Source organism: Schistocerca nitens, chromosome 4, assembly GCF_023898315.1.
Source record: "Schistocerca nitens isolate TAMUIC-IGC-003100 chromosome 4, iqSchNite1.1, whole genome shotgun sequence".
NCBI lineage: Eukaryota > Metazoa > Arthropoda > Insecta > Orthoptera > Acrididae > Schistocerca > Schistocerca nitens.
Window position 1 is genome coordinate 555,595,773 of NC_064617.1, and position 15,424 is coordinate 555,611,196.

The window sequence follows — 15,424 nt, forward strand, 5'->3', positions numbered from 1 at the left end:
TGCTAGGAAGTTGGTCGGAACCACATGGCTCGCTGACTCAAGGTACGCCGGCTGTGCCTGGTGATCGTGGCGCCCTGGTTGCTGCAGTTGATGAGGCAGTGAGGCGGAGCTGCAGAAGTCTGCCACGAGGGCCACCCGCAGCACCATCTTGTGGGGCGTGTAGCTTGATAATCAGGCACCAGCCGTACCCTGCACTCCTCTTCCCTTCGGATGCAGATGGCGAAGCCATCTCAAAGTGTAGGTGATGACCATTTTCCCCTCCGCACTATCTGTCCATCTCCTCATCACCCCTTCACTTTGTAAGTTATCACCACCATCCCAAAAGCAATTTGCTTAGTCTTACTCCTGCAGTATTTCTTTCAAGATACTGATAAGTTACCAAGTTTGGCTGATATCGGTTCAGGAATGTAGGAGGCTTTTCCTGCGCTTTATCCGTGCATGCACATGTCACAAGAATTTCACATACATTTAACATATTGCACACTTATTTGTACACATATTTATCCTGTATCTCTAGCGAATTTCGCCACGCAGTTTCGTTTTCAGGTAACTCAGTGATTTGACGCCATGTATCCTGAACTGTGTGTTGTACAATGATGTAGTTACATCCAGTGGTATATGTGGATACCGGCTGAGCTTGTTTATGATGTCTGGTTTGTATAGTTTTCAATAACAGTTTGTTAGATTATACGTATTTAATTTGCTTGGTAATTTTGAGATTTTCGGGTTTGAGAGGTGTTCTGTTGAATCTGTGGACCATCGTCTGAAAGCGCCATATTTATCTATTATTTGGTGAGTCAGAGTGTTATGGATGACAGCGCTGGTACCTGAGGGTGATCTCTTAGACAGAAGATTCTTGTTTTGTTTTCTTGTGACTGTGAGGTTCGGGAAATTTAATTTCTTGTTTTCGTTGTAAAGTTTATTTGTATAGTTCTTCTATCCTGCTTTGTTTTTCATCTGTGAGACAAACTATGTCACCTGCTTATTGGTACCTGCATATTTTATAATTCTTCTATTTCACAGTTGTTGAATATTAAAATCTCTATATGATCGCCTGCCGGGGTGGCCGAAAGGTTCTAGGCGCTACAGTCTGGACTCGCGCGACCGCTACGGTCGCAGGTTCGAACCCTGCCTCGGGCATGGATGTGTGTGATGTCCTTAGGTTAGTTAGGTTTAATTAGTTCTACGTTCTAGGGTACTGATGACCTTAGAAGGTAAGTTCCATAGTGCTCAGAGCCATTTGAACCATTTTTCTATATGATCCAAGAAAACCACGGTTCCACTGAGGGGGGCCTACGTTTGTGGCTCCTCTTGTTGCAAATAGCTGTTCTGTGATTACTTTTAGGTTGAGTGACAGTTCATTTTTTCCTTGGCTGGGGCTTTTGTATATTTGTTTTGTTGTTCAATCATTATTATACTTTCTCCTGTGGGTACATGGATGCAGTCTCAAAAGATAGATCAGTTAGGTTTGAGGATCATTGATATTCTTAAGATTCTCTAGTATGCCTGCTGTGTTTGTAAGGCGGCTATTATTTGTGTACCTGTAGGCTCTTTGTAGGAATGTACGTATTTGTCTTCTTAGTAAATATGATGGAGCTTTCCGGAATTTACAATTGATGTTATTGGAAAGTTGGGTTTGTGGATTTTTAGAAGTAGTTTGTTAACGATTTATTTATTTATTTTAGGCAGACCCATATAGTAGCCCACCGTTTTATGCAGAGACAGACCAACAAAAGGAGAGTTAATGCATAAAATGTTTTAAGCTAAAATGCTTGCACAGAACACTATTTACTATTTAACAAAATCTTTATAGTTTAATAAGGAATTCATTGTTCCTTTTATTAGTAAATGACTTAAGAGGCCTAAAACAATTAGATGAACTATGTTCAGATGAATAGAAAAATGAATTTTCAGAACCCAAGTAACATTTTATCTAGAGGATAAGAGCATTGACGTAGCAAGTGAGGAAGAAACCTTAATAGAGAAAATGTGCAATTTTGACAGTACATTGCTCTGTTACAGGTAGTCGAACGTCTAGCAGCAGCGAAGCTACAAGGTCCACGGCGCTCAGGGTGGACGTACCTCCACTGGGCCGCAGCTTCTGAGGACATCTTGGTAAGTCCAGCCTCCGCCAGTGCTTGTCACTTGGTGGAACCTGTCATGGTAGTCGCAGTGTATACATGATGACTCTGCCCCACGCTTTCTCTGCGAAGTGCCGCTTTTTCGTAAAGGGGAGGCATAATAAGAACATAATATGATGCTACAGTTTGCCTCAAATCTTGGAACGATAATGTACGAAAGAAGTGGGTACACGTAAGGGCTGCGTAATAAAAATACTTACAATAATGAGAAGGCTTCCTAAATTATAAGCGCTACATATACGGCGAAGTTGCTAAACACTAACACCACAATAAAAGGAAAAAGTTTAGGATTTAACATTCTGTCAACGACGCGACCAATAGAAAGAAATCATCTTTCTTACCTCATTTTACAAGTCGAGATACCACACTTGCTACTGTGTCACGAAGTTAAAGAATACGTGATGCCAACTATTGTGTTATTGGAAGGCTTGTTATGAAGGGAGAAAATGTTTCCTCTATACTGGACTACATAGTGATGCATTCCACAGCAGTCTGAATAGATCCCATTACTCATGATGTTCCTGAGTAGTCCTAATGAACACAGTCTGAGCATGTCCCCCAGTAATTATATTTAGCTAGACACCGTGTATCAGGAAACACGGTAAACTGGGTTTCCACAGAAACTACCAATGTTAAGTGAGTAGTGCTCAATACTGTGAAAGATTATCTGATGTATACACTTAGGAACTTCAATATATCCAGAAACGATCTGGACTTGAAGGGGAATATATTTCATCCTGAATAGGTTGAAATACCTTCAAATACAACCTCTCAGTATTATTTCAAGAGAGAGAAGAAAGCATCTGAGACAAAATGGTGCCTACCACTGCTCAGCTATATGATTAGTGAAATGCCACAGAATACAGAACCACAAGGATACTGGGTAAGCATGAAATGGCTGGGCCCAATGAGATATCATCCATCCCATCAACAACATTAATTGCATTTACTATCGATTACAAGAATGTTAACAGTCTGATACGACAACTTATTCACACACTTCTGCAAGCTTGCTTTAAGTTAAAGGAACAGCCTTTAACCAACCAGCAAATAGAATTCATAAAACTTGTTACAGAGCAATATAACGACATGTGTAGACCTTCCAGAACAACAGGACGATAGGACTAGCAAGTAGCTCTAGTTAACAGTAATTAAAGTGCGCTAGGGTTTTGATATTTGGTTGGTGTTTGGTTTGTGGGGCGCTTAGCTGCGCGGTCATCTGCGCCCATACAAAGTCCCAATTTTTTCACATTCCAAATTTTTCACCGCTCCAATCTAGCCACTGTCACAAATAATGAGGATGATGATGATGAAATGATCAGGACAACACAAACACCCAGTCCCCGGGAAGAGAAAATTCCCAACCCGTCCAGGAACCAAATCCGAGACCCCGTGATCTAGAGGTAGCAACGCTAGCCACTAGACCACGAGTTGCGGAACCGCGATGGTTTTACGAAATGGCGAGTAAGGTGCCTTTAAAAAATATCGTTGGCAGTAGGTGGATAAGTCCCTAAAACATATACGGAACAATTATACAAAGCAATTACTTACAATTACAAGAACTGGAGTGAATAATTTACTTTATCCTAACAATGAAACAACTGACAATGAAACACTATCAATTACAATAAATTACCAAGTTAACCTTGTTGACAGTAGAAAAACAACTACAATGTTAGTAAATTAAGATCCTTTAAAAACATGGGCATGAAACATTCACCCTTAAAACCCAGTCTTTCTCTGATGGCAGTTACGGAACTGCTCAGAAAGGAAGAGGCACTCTCCGGGCCCGAATTAACTGAAATAATGATCGCACGCGAAAATAATTTAGCGATCACCAATTTAAGCTGGAATAAAGCGAGAAATTCAGCTTACATACACTATGTGATCAAAAGTATCCGGACATCTCCAAAAACATACGTTTTTCATATTAGATGCACTTCGCTGGCACCTACTGCCAGATACTCCATAAGCGGCCTCAGTGGTCATCAGACATCGTGAGAGAACAGAATGTTGCGGTCCGCGGAACTCACGGACTTTGCAGGTGGTCGGATGATTAGGGGTCACTTGTGTCACACGTCTGTATGCGAGATTTCTACATTCCCAAACATCCCTAGGTCCACTGTTTCCGATATGATGGTGGAAAGCGTACAGGCCGACCTCGTCTGTTGACTAACAGAGACCGCCGACAGTTGAAAAGGGTCGTAATGTGTAATAGGCAGACATCTATCCAGACCATCACACAGGAATTCCAGCTGCATCAGGATCAAGTGTAAGTACTATGACAGTTAGGCGGGAGGTAAGAAAAATTGTATTTCATGGTCGAGCGGCTGCTCATAACCCACACATCACGTTGGTAAATGCCAAACGACGCCTCGCTTGGTGTAAGGAGCGTAAACATTGGAGAATTGGACGATTGAACAATGGAGAAACTTTGTGTGTAGTGACGAATAACGGTACACGACGTGGTGCTCCGATGGCACGGTGAGGGTATGGTGAATGCCAGGTGAACGTCATCTACCAGCGTTTGTAGTGCCAACAGTAAAATTCGGAGGCGGTGGTGTCATGGAGTGGTCGTGGTTTTCATGGAGGGAGCTTGCATCCCTTGTTGTTTTGCGTGGCATTATCACAGCACACGCCTACACTGATGTTTGAAGCACCTTCTTGCTTCCCACTGTTGAAGAGCAATTCGGAGATGGCGATTGCATCTTTCCACCCTATCGAGCACATGTTCATAATGCACGGCATGTGGCGGAGTTGTTACATGACAATAACATCGATACGTCTCCTCATTACAGTACTGCGTGCAGAATGGACTGCCATTCCCCAAGAAACCTTCCAGCACCTGATTGAACGTATGCCTGCGAGAGTGGAGACTGTCATCAAGGGTGGGCCAACACCATACTGAATTCCAGCGTTACGGATGGAGGGCGCCACGAAGTTGTAAGTCATTTTCTGCTAGGTATGCGGATACTTTTGATTACATAGTGTATTTCGGCAGAAAACTTGCCAAAATACGGGAAGGGAAGCTGGATTCAAACAACCAGATTAGTGAATATAACACGCGCCCGAGCCATGCCACAGCGAGCCAACACAAGCTGCACTTCACTATCGCTCTCTCTCGGCTCCCGACTCGCAGAATTAGACAACAACCAGCACCGCCGCAAGAGACGGTAAGCCACAAGGACTTCCACCTTAAGAATAAATATAAATATCAAAGGTACGTAAAGTGAAATCACTTGACCCAAAAGTATCTACGTTCAGCAATAGGCGTGGTGCGGGGGGGGGGGGGGGGGGATACGACCCAAAATATCCTGTGAAAGGACCCTGATTATATCTCTACAATCACTAGTAGCGTCACATGACCAGAGATTCTTTAGGGAAATAACAAACAATACAATAAGCAGCCAAAATGACCTCATTAATTTACATAAAGGTGTACCTGAAGGTAATAAACTCGAATAAGAATACGTAAACAGATAACTGTGGCAGCGGCGTGGGCGAAGAGCCCACAGCGTCGAGATTACTTTAAATACTACAAGTACAGTAACCCTATCGACTTGTGTACAAATGTGGGTAGCCGGTGCGCACCAGGACACTTAAAACATAGTTCAATAACACTCTTGATTGAAAATAGGCAATGTCCAACATAAATTAGAGAATTTTGAAAAAAAGTAAGCCTCTTAAACGTATGTAGAAGAACAATTTAATAAAGTATTTAACCGAGTAGGTAAGATGAGCAAGCTCTTGCACAACACACCCTGGAAGCTAGGCTGCGCTCAAAATTTGTTACAAGTATCAGTTACACTTTAATGAGACACCAGAAAAACTACACAGTAAGCCGCTAACAAGGGAGTAGGCAAACGCAGAGTAATGGAGGCAAGAGTAGCAGTCGATTGCGTAGAGACAGGGAGGCTCACAGAACCAACAGTCACAAGGTTTACTGACCAACGCCGTGCATCGGCGATAGAAGCAAGCCAGCAAGAACAGGTCACATCAGCCCTCGAAATGCACACAGCCGATTAACCCACCAGGTGCCACCAAATAGGAAATAGCAAACAGGCCAAGAGACAAAAGGCATCACGTGCTGAACGCCGGTAGCGTACATCCGCGCTCCGCCTCTGCTTCCGGCCCACACTTACCCCTCCCTCTCCCTGCCGCTGCTCCGCTCGCCACCTAGCGGAGCGCAGGCGCGAAAGGTCACGCCGGCAGGTCGTGATATGAATCGAGGCTAGCCAGCGCGTTTCAGTCAGGCTTCTCACAACGGTTGTAGTGTACGTCGTTTACAGAAACACAGCATGGGTCATTGTTTCGCAATGGAGTCGAAACAAACCAGCCTGCCTCTGTGCAAAACGAAGTTGATCTTACAGCTTCATGTAATGAAATATATGAGGCCACTGTGACTTAGCTACCTACCTGTGGGTTTATTCCGCAAATTAAAACTTCTTCCTCAAATGGGCCTGAGCACTGTGGGATTTAACATTTGAGGTCATCAGTCTCCTAGAACTTAGAACTACTTAAACCGAAGGACATCACACATATCCATGCCCGAGGCAGGATTCGAACCTGCGACCGTAGCGGTCGCGCGGTTCCAGACTGAAGCACCTAGAACCGCTCGGCCATTATCTTCCTCAATTAGCAGCTCATTACGTGTAACCTCCCTCCCGAGGATGTATGTAAGACATGACACAGTTCGTATTCGATAACCAAAAACTTTAAAATCTTCATTGCGCTTTTGCCGTAACGTAGATAAACGGTCTCTGTAATAAGTGACTCCTTTTTCGTCTCAAATGCGCCCTGCTAAACTGAGTGTCAGGGCTCGAAATGCTATTGCTTCTGTTGATCCATTGACAGGGTGTACATACGTGGGTGGGTCATATGGTAAGTTTAACCTCACTACGTTTAGTAGAAATTTGTCCAGCCAAGTAAAAGTATTCCCGCCATTATGAGCACTCTGTAGTGACATTTTCGTTCGGTTTTCCTGAAAAAGTGGAAATAAACGTTACAGCAAGGCGTTGCTTGCAGTGGTTGGTATAAATGTCGCAGAACTAACTGCTGAGGTCTCTGAGGAACTTGCAATAGTTTTTCCAGGCTTTTGTTTATTTTCACGCATTTTCGCCAGTTTATCACACTCTTCCTTTAAGTGCATCTGCTGAAGGGTAAGTTTATTATTTGGTTCATTCAAAGTAGCGACAGGATTGTTGCTAACACTTTCAGTGGCTTCCTCCTGATTCACTCCAGAACATTTACCAGGCATGATTAGAGAATATGGAGAAACAGTTACTTCAGGACCACAAAACTTTACCGAAAGGAGTCATGGTACTGAAATAAAAGTTAGAGGCTAATCACAAAGATTTCAAATGACTGCTCACAATGAAGTGGTCTCAGAGTGCAAATACAAATGGTTATCAAGACTATGTAGAGAACAGGGGCGGCGCACGGAGCGATGCGTGGGTGTCAGCCAGTAATGACGGCACGTTGACGGGATCTATGATGACCAGGATCCTCGTAGCTCTGCCTGCAACACGCCCTCTGGCGTCGACCTCCTGCGAAAGGCTCCAACATTGATAGACTTCAGGAGTGGCAGTGCCTCGGGGAGAACTCGCACTCACGGCTTGGCAGCTTCTGGCAGATTGTGAAGAAAATACCGGCGCTGCAAAACGGCCCTCCGTGGCCGAAGTGCAGCGGCGTTGCATCCTACTCGCATCTTCATGCTGCAAGCTATATACAGGCGCCCAAGTCACCAAAGTATCTATGCCAAGTAGGGGGATCTCAGGGCTAAACGATGTGCAGCCAGCTTTCTGGCATGGAGTTTGTAGCACAGGAACAGTCCACGAAGGAAAGACATTCTTATACCAGATTGAACCGTTCATTCGCATCCCAAAACTAACAACGATTGTTCAGGCCAGTTAGGGTTAGGCCACTGCTGGAAGTGAGCATCAGGGTGTCTACGAAAAACAACAGTTGGGCACTTTTCTCAAACTAGCCGGTGTACTAGCTTTATTACGGAAACCTATCGATAGGGGATACAAAGTGAGGCACCAAGGAGACCACCAACAGACTGAAGTGAAAGTTGCCTCAGAGAAGGAAGGGAAGGCACACCTTGGTTGAGGGTTCTGTGCTAAGGAAGGCCAAGGCCTGTTCCAGCTCGCTCTCGCCACTCCGGGTCTGAGGAAGCACGTGACCGTTGACACCCATTTAATTGGTTGCTTGAGATACTTGAGAAGTGTACTACATTCAGCGATCATTCACCGAAGTGTCACTGGCTGTGAGAACGGTGTGCGCGTGAACAAGACGTGGGTTAGCAGTGATATAAAATTTTATCTGGTGCCATACCTGTACAAGCCTGGCCACTGCTCTACAGTGAAACGTAGGTACTCCGTGAAGAGAATGACAATTGAAAAAGTAAAGAGTTTGCTGAAAACATAAAGCTTCTCTCATTCAGTCTGTTGGCCTACCATGCACAAGAGAATGCCAGAGAAATGAGAGAATTAAAGTCTAGTAACATATTACATTAATGTTTATTAATAACGTAAACTGCGTTAAAATGTCTGAAAATAAAATTGTCATGTTTTAGCAAAAAATTTGGATAAGAGCAAAAGATCAAGAGTGAAGTGCTCGGATTGAAAAGGATATAACAGAAAGTTGTTGCTTTTCACCTCTGCTCTTCAATCTTTACTTTGAAGAAGCTATGACGGAAATAAAAGTTCGAGTTGGATTAAAATTCAAGGTGAAAAGATATCAGTGGTAACATTCGCTGATGACGTTACCATTTTCAGTGAAAGTGATGAAGAATTACAGGACCGGTTAAGTAGAATGAACAATCTAATGACTACAGAATACGGATTGAGAGTGAAATGAAAAAAGTAATAAGAAGTAGCAAAAATGAGAATATCGAGTAACTTAACATCAAAACTTGTGGTCACAAATCAGACCAAGTTATGGAACTGTGCTAAATTGGAAGCAAAATAACACAGGGCAGACGAAGTGACAAAAAGCAGACAAGCACAGCTAAAGAGGGCATTCCTGCCAAAGAGAAATGTACTGGTTTCAAACTTTGGTCGTAATTTCCAGAAGGTTTTTCTAAGAATGCACGTTTGAAGCATATCACTGTATGGTTGTGAATCATGGGCTGTGGGAGAACCGGAACAGAAGTTAATGTGGTGCTACAGAAGAATGTTGTAAATTAGGTGGCCTGATAAGATAAATCACGAGGTTCTCTACAGAAAAAGCGAAAAAGGCGCATGTGGAAAATAATGACAAGGAGGGGCTGGATGAAGGGATGTATATCAAGACACCAGGGAATAACCTTTGTAATAAAGAGGGAGGTGTATGGGGTAGAACTATAGGAGAGAGAGATTCTTAATGAAATGAGATGTGATATTTGATTGAAAGATAAGAACATCCATGTCGACTTGTTTGCAGAGGAAGAAATGCAGTGATACAAAGTAATTCCCTGATGATCTGAAAATTTGTTTCAGAGCCCATTTATTTTATTTTAATGACATTTCATCAAGAGGCACCACTTTCAAAGCATCGGTCTGTTTTCCCCGAACTTTTCATGATATACTTACATAGATGCACTTCTGAGAGATCTGAAAACTGACTCCCTTACAGCACTCCACATTTCAAAGTATATTATCCGCCAGATGTGGGAGGCAAAACGTACGCTTCTCCTATAACTTTATTGTGCCTTTGTACAGCTTTCGCTAGATTGTCGTTGAATGACGTACGGGTCCGTACGGTTATCCCCTGTGAAGGCTGTTGATGCAGATCAGCATGAGGGAGTAGGGGGCATTGAGTACCAGTCCCATCGCTTTTATCTGCACTCCGATAGCCTTAACTTACCAACAATCAGCACCTCCACATGGTGCGACGAACAAGAAATGTCTGGCACATTCACCTCATAACATTACCCGCCCGCCTGTGGAACTGCATTTTCATAATTATTTGCGTGGAATGAGGCACAGTGAAATTCTTATTACGTAAATTGAAGGAGGGGAGAAAGGAAAGGAAAGGGAAATAATTAATGATGTCGGCATGTCAGAGCTGCATCGAAACTTTATGCGGAATGTCTGGCAACGAGTGAAAATGTGTGCTGGACTGTGATTCGAACCCGGTTTCTGAGCAGCTGCTTTAACCATTTCGCCATCCGGACACAGTGCTCACCGCAATTGCGCGGACTATCTCGGGAGTTGTGTTAAGCACTGCGCCATCAACGGACAATGTTTATAGCAGTGGACTTTTCTTGACATGCCTCGCCCGGCTGACCTACATTCTTACCTAGCGCCCCATGTCTTCAGTCCTCGTCCATGTCCACCATGCTCGCTATTCTAACATTCCCACAGGAGGTCTGCACTGAAGGTTGTGGATTCACTGTCCATCGCAGGGATCAGTTATATGAAGTGTAGTGTGTTCTTTTGGACATGTCTGAAAGAACAGACATCACGCAATGATATATTATGATTCGTGTAAACTGTCTCTTGCAAATTGGAGTGAATGATATGAGCATACTGTGTCGTGTTTGATGAGGGTCACTTCTGACGAGGCTCAGCGTTATTTTTTTATTTTAAAAAGCAATATCTCTAAGTGTAGAGATATTGAAGTTTCTGTGTCTTTTGTGTGTTTCGTCAAACCGTTTCTAGGTGCACCACCGTATGAAAGCACAAAATGCTGAAAACTGTTTAGTATATGAGAGCTTTAAGTACTTTACTGTATGATGCAGCAATTACCTTGATTAATTATATTGAAATTCACATCAAATGGTTTAGTGATGTTTTTATAATATTTTAGACAAGCAGCGCCGTATTATCTATGTGTTTGGTAACGAAAGCGAATGTATCGCAAACAACACAGTCGTTATGTGATTGTGAAGCATTCGAGCGGATGAGATATGTTTAATGGGCAAATAATATCATCTCATATTGTGTAAATTAAAGGTAGAATGGGGAGAAAGGAAAGGGAAGGAACTATTGGTACGAGCCGCATTAGGACTTTTTGTGGAATCAGCAGCGAACAGTGAAAACGTGTATTTTTTTATTTTTTGTGAAAGCCAAGATCGTTTGATTTTAGGACCTTTGTTTCAGACTGCGATTAGAACCTGGGATCTCCTGCTTACTAGGTAGTTTGATTAACCACTACGCCATCCGGACACATTTATCGCAATTGCCAGACCTATCTTGGCATGCCTCTCGGCCGACCAACGTTCCCACCTAGTGCCACAAGATCCCGGGTTCGAAGCCTGTACCAGCACACATTTTCACTCATTGTTGCTCATTCCATGTAGAGACCCCAAGAGTCTGACATCAATAATTCATTCCGTTTCCTTTGTTTTCTTCCCCCCCCCCCCTCCACCTTCAATTTACATTATGTATCACAGCTTTGGATTCCGTGTGGTGTCTTATTTTGGACATGTTTGAAAGAATAGGCCCCACTCATTCGTATAACAGATTCCCCTCGATCAGTAATGAACCCACCAACTTCAGTGTGCATGCACAGTTGCAGAGATGGGGCCCCTCCACGCCCGCACCAACGTGGTGACCAAACCAAAAGTTCTACTGTCACCTCCGTCAACATGTTAGTTATCTAGTAAGTGGATCACAGAACGCTGGGCTGTGATGTTACCCGTGCGTCTGAGTAAGACTACGCATTAACACGGTCCATCAGGTGATAGATAGTGGACGGAACGTGAGTGAGGGTAGCGAATTGAAGAGCAGAGGGGAAAAAAGTGCCAAGGCTCGTGCCGTGGGAAAAAAACCTCTGCGACAGTCGGATGGGTAGTAAGAGCAGTTGTGGCTTACTAGCTGCGATAGTTCATGTAAGGTTGGATTTGTTAGTATGGGTATCATGCATCATTACCGTCGCAAGCGATGGCGATGTATCCCAGTTGCTGCAGCCGCTACATTCCTGGAACAATCAAGATCGTTATATAGTAGTGGGAGATCGGCCATAGATCATCTCACTGTGTGGAGCTTGTCTGCATGCAGTGTACGGTACGGCTTCCCTGCGTGGTACCAGTTAGTCGGCAGTGTATTCCAGTTGGATATCCAGTAATGGCGTCTGATTAACAGAGGATCACCTGTACCGTTGTGTTTGCGTGTGCTTGGCCATAGATGTTAGGTCCTTACAATTATGTCTTTTGGTCTTTTATGTTTCCATCTATGGTTGTGGCCGTAGTTCCCCAGATTCAGAATAAAGGGGGTTCTGCGAATGTCTGGAGTTCCTGTATAGTCTCGTGGTGAGTTTGTGGATTACCTCCGTGAGAGTCTCAAGTCGGTATGCCCGGTGAAGGTCCGCGATGCGTGTGTATCGTGGAGCATTGCTTATGATTTTGAGTACTTTGTTTTGTAAGAGCTGCAGACGGCGCAGGCGTGTAGGCTCAAAAAATGGCTCTGAGCACTATGGGACTTAACATCTATGGTCATCAGTCCCCTAGAACTTAGAACTACTTAAACCTAACTAACCTGACATCACACACAGCCATGCCCGAGGCAGGATTCGAACCTGCGACCGTAGCAGTCGCGCGGCTCCGGACTGAGCGCCTAGAACCGCTAGACCACCGCGGCCGGCTGGCGTGTAGGCGCAGCGTATCCCCAGACAGGAGCTGCGTACGTCATTATGGGTCGAATAAGTGTCATGTACATGGACCTCAACACCCTTCTGTTCAGAGTGCTACGCCTGTTGAGCATAGGGTAGAGCTGTTTGAGCATCGTGCTAGTTCGGTTGGTCATGTTTTGTATGTGGTCCTCCCAGAGTAATTTCCGGTCTAGCCGGACACCGAGGTATTTGACTTTGTCACGGAAACGTATTGCGCGTGCATGTAGAGTTACTGGTCTGCAGTATCGGTGTTTGCGCAGTTGCTTCGGTCTTCTAGTGAACAGAAAGGCTCGCACTTGTCGACGTTTACTCTAACGCGCCATTTCTCCAACCAAGGCTCAGCCACTCTGAGCGCAGTCTGTAAGCGTGACGTAATGTTTGATGGTTTCCAATCTTGGGCGAGGATGGCTGTGTCCTCCGCGTAGATTGCCATCGTTGTGTTGTGTGTGGTTGGGAGATCGTTTATGTAGAGGTTAAACAGTAGGGACCCTATGATGCTTCCCTGGGGTACTCCCGCGTATATACCATGTCGTGTTGATTGTTTTCCCTACACGTCAGTGTTGAAACTCGTGAGGTATGAGTGTATTAGACGCACCAGCCCGTCTGGGAATCCCGCGTCGCTGAGTTTGCGAATGAGGCCGTTGTGCCATAGACGGTCGAAAGCCTTTTCGATGTCCAGGAACACCGCCCCTGTAGCTTTGTTTATGTTGAAGCCATGTGTTATATGTTCAACGACCCGTAAGAGCTGTTGTGTTGTGGAGTGGTGATTCCTGAAGTCGAATTGCTCCGCTCTCAGGATGTCATTTATTATGCAGTGCCTAGTGATGCGTTTGAGAATCACTTCTCAACAGTCTTACTGAGCGAGCTCAGAAGGCTGATGGGTCGTTAATTTTATGGGAGGCTGTGGTCTTTCCCAGGCTTCCTGAACATCAGGACCTTGGCCGTCTTCCAAAGGCGGGGAAGTGTTGGTGTTTTAGTATGGCATTCGTTATGTCTGTTATGCCCTGCAGCTTGTTAATGTGCCGTTTGAAGTACTGACGCCTGGTGCGCTGCCATTGTCTCCTGAGGCGATTCCTCATTGAGATTAGGCCCAGGATTTCCTGGGGCAGGGCCGCACTGTGTTGTTGTGAGGTGCGATCAGGTATGGTGCCTGCCATTGCGTCCTGGACGGCGTTAGTGAGGGTTTCTACTGCCTCGTCAATTTGTGCTGTTTCGTTAATTTCGTGTATGGGTGGGATGTGGCTATCGAGCGTTTACTTGAACAATGTCAAATTCGCACACCCGTAGTCCAACATCTTGCGTAGTTCCATGTGCTGCAGTATTTCCTCAATGTACAGTATTACAGGTTGATGGCTTGAGGGCAGATCGTTTTCAACGGCAACGTTGAGTGTCGATGTAATGCCCTCGATGAGGGCCACGTCTAACACGTCTGGCATGTGTCCCCTCTGATAGGGAATGTGCGTCGGTTCAGTCGGCGCTAGTATAATGTAGTTTCTGCCTAGTGAATGTTCATACAGTTTTTTGCCGTTGGGATTTCGTATGCGTGAATTCCATTCTGGGTGTTTTGCGTTCAGATCTCCAGCGACTATTACTCGCGGTGATATGTTGAGTAGTGTGCTGATATCGCGTGTTGAAATGCCTACAGGACTGTTGTATACCGATGTCAGTGTGGTGTAGGCTCCGTTGAACTTGACTCTGACGGCCGTAGCCTCGATTTTTTCCAGTTCAGGGAGCTCTAAGTGTGCTCAATATCTTTGTGTATGACGATTGCAGTTCCACCTGCCACGGCGTCGCCCGGTCGGTCGGTACGATAGACGCAGTAGCCAGGAAAGTTTAATTGGCGGTTTAAGCTTAGTCTCGCTCAGTAGCGCGACAAGGATTCCCTTGCGCTCCATGAACGCGGCAAATTCTGCCCTTTTATTGATTGGCGACTCCATGTTGTCTTGTGCACAACGACCAGATAACTATTGCAAAATCGATTTTCTGTCACTGAGTGACCATCTTCAGTGCTATATTGTATAACTTAAACTGGGATGCACCGTTGTCACTAAGCTTACGGCGATCTATGTGATCGCCGTAAGCTTAGTGACAACAGTGCATCCCAATTTAAGTTATACAATATAGCACTGACGATGGTCACTCAGTGACAGAAAATCGATTTTGCCATAGTAAAAAATATACGACCAGTGCTGTCTCTTTTTTCAAGTATTCTGCCCTTTTGCTGTGGATCGAGTCTGCATTCCAGAACAGGATCTGTGATAGTGTGTGCGGGTTTGCGTTACGCGCCGGGTGTGGTATATTATTCATGTAAGAGTGTGAAAGAGTGTTGTGATGGCAGTGTGTATGACAGCCCAGTATTTCCCGGGTTCGGCGCTCATGAGCTGGGTGATGAGGGTAGTGACGGCCGTCAGCACCTTGGTAAGGATTTGAACGGTCGTGTATCGAGGGAATAGTGTTTCCAGTATTCCCCCAGGTGATGTGTTGGTGTTGGGTGTGGCAGCCTGAGGTGCTTTTGTAGAGTTAGCGGCCGCTTGTGCGGGTATTGGTGTGTTGTTAGGAGTGGCATTTGTGTTTATGTTCTGTGACAGAGGTTGTGGCGCTTGTGTTACTTTTATGGTGAGGGGGATGGTAGTGTGGGTTACAGTCTCGATGCCTTGTTGACTGTTTTCCTGTGTGTTATTGGTCTG

The 15,424-nt window shown here is 44.8% G+C and overlaps 1 protein-coding gene across 2 annotated transcripts in view; it reads left to right on the plus strand.

Annotated features, from left to right (window-relative positions):
- The window catches only part of LOC126253205 (uncharacterized), a 599,715-nt gene that overhangs the window by 176,469 nt on the left and 407,822 nt on the right, over positions 1-15,424 (plus strand). For both annotated transcript variants that reach the window (XM_049954381.1, XM_049954382.1), the window contains exon 7: positions 2,023-2,115. In XM_049954381.1, coding sequence (XP_049810338.1) covers positions 2,023-2,115 — 93 coding nt within the window. The remainder of the gene's footprint in view (positions 1-2,022; positions 2,116-15,424) is intronic.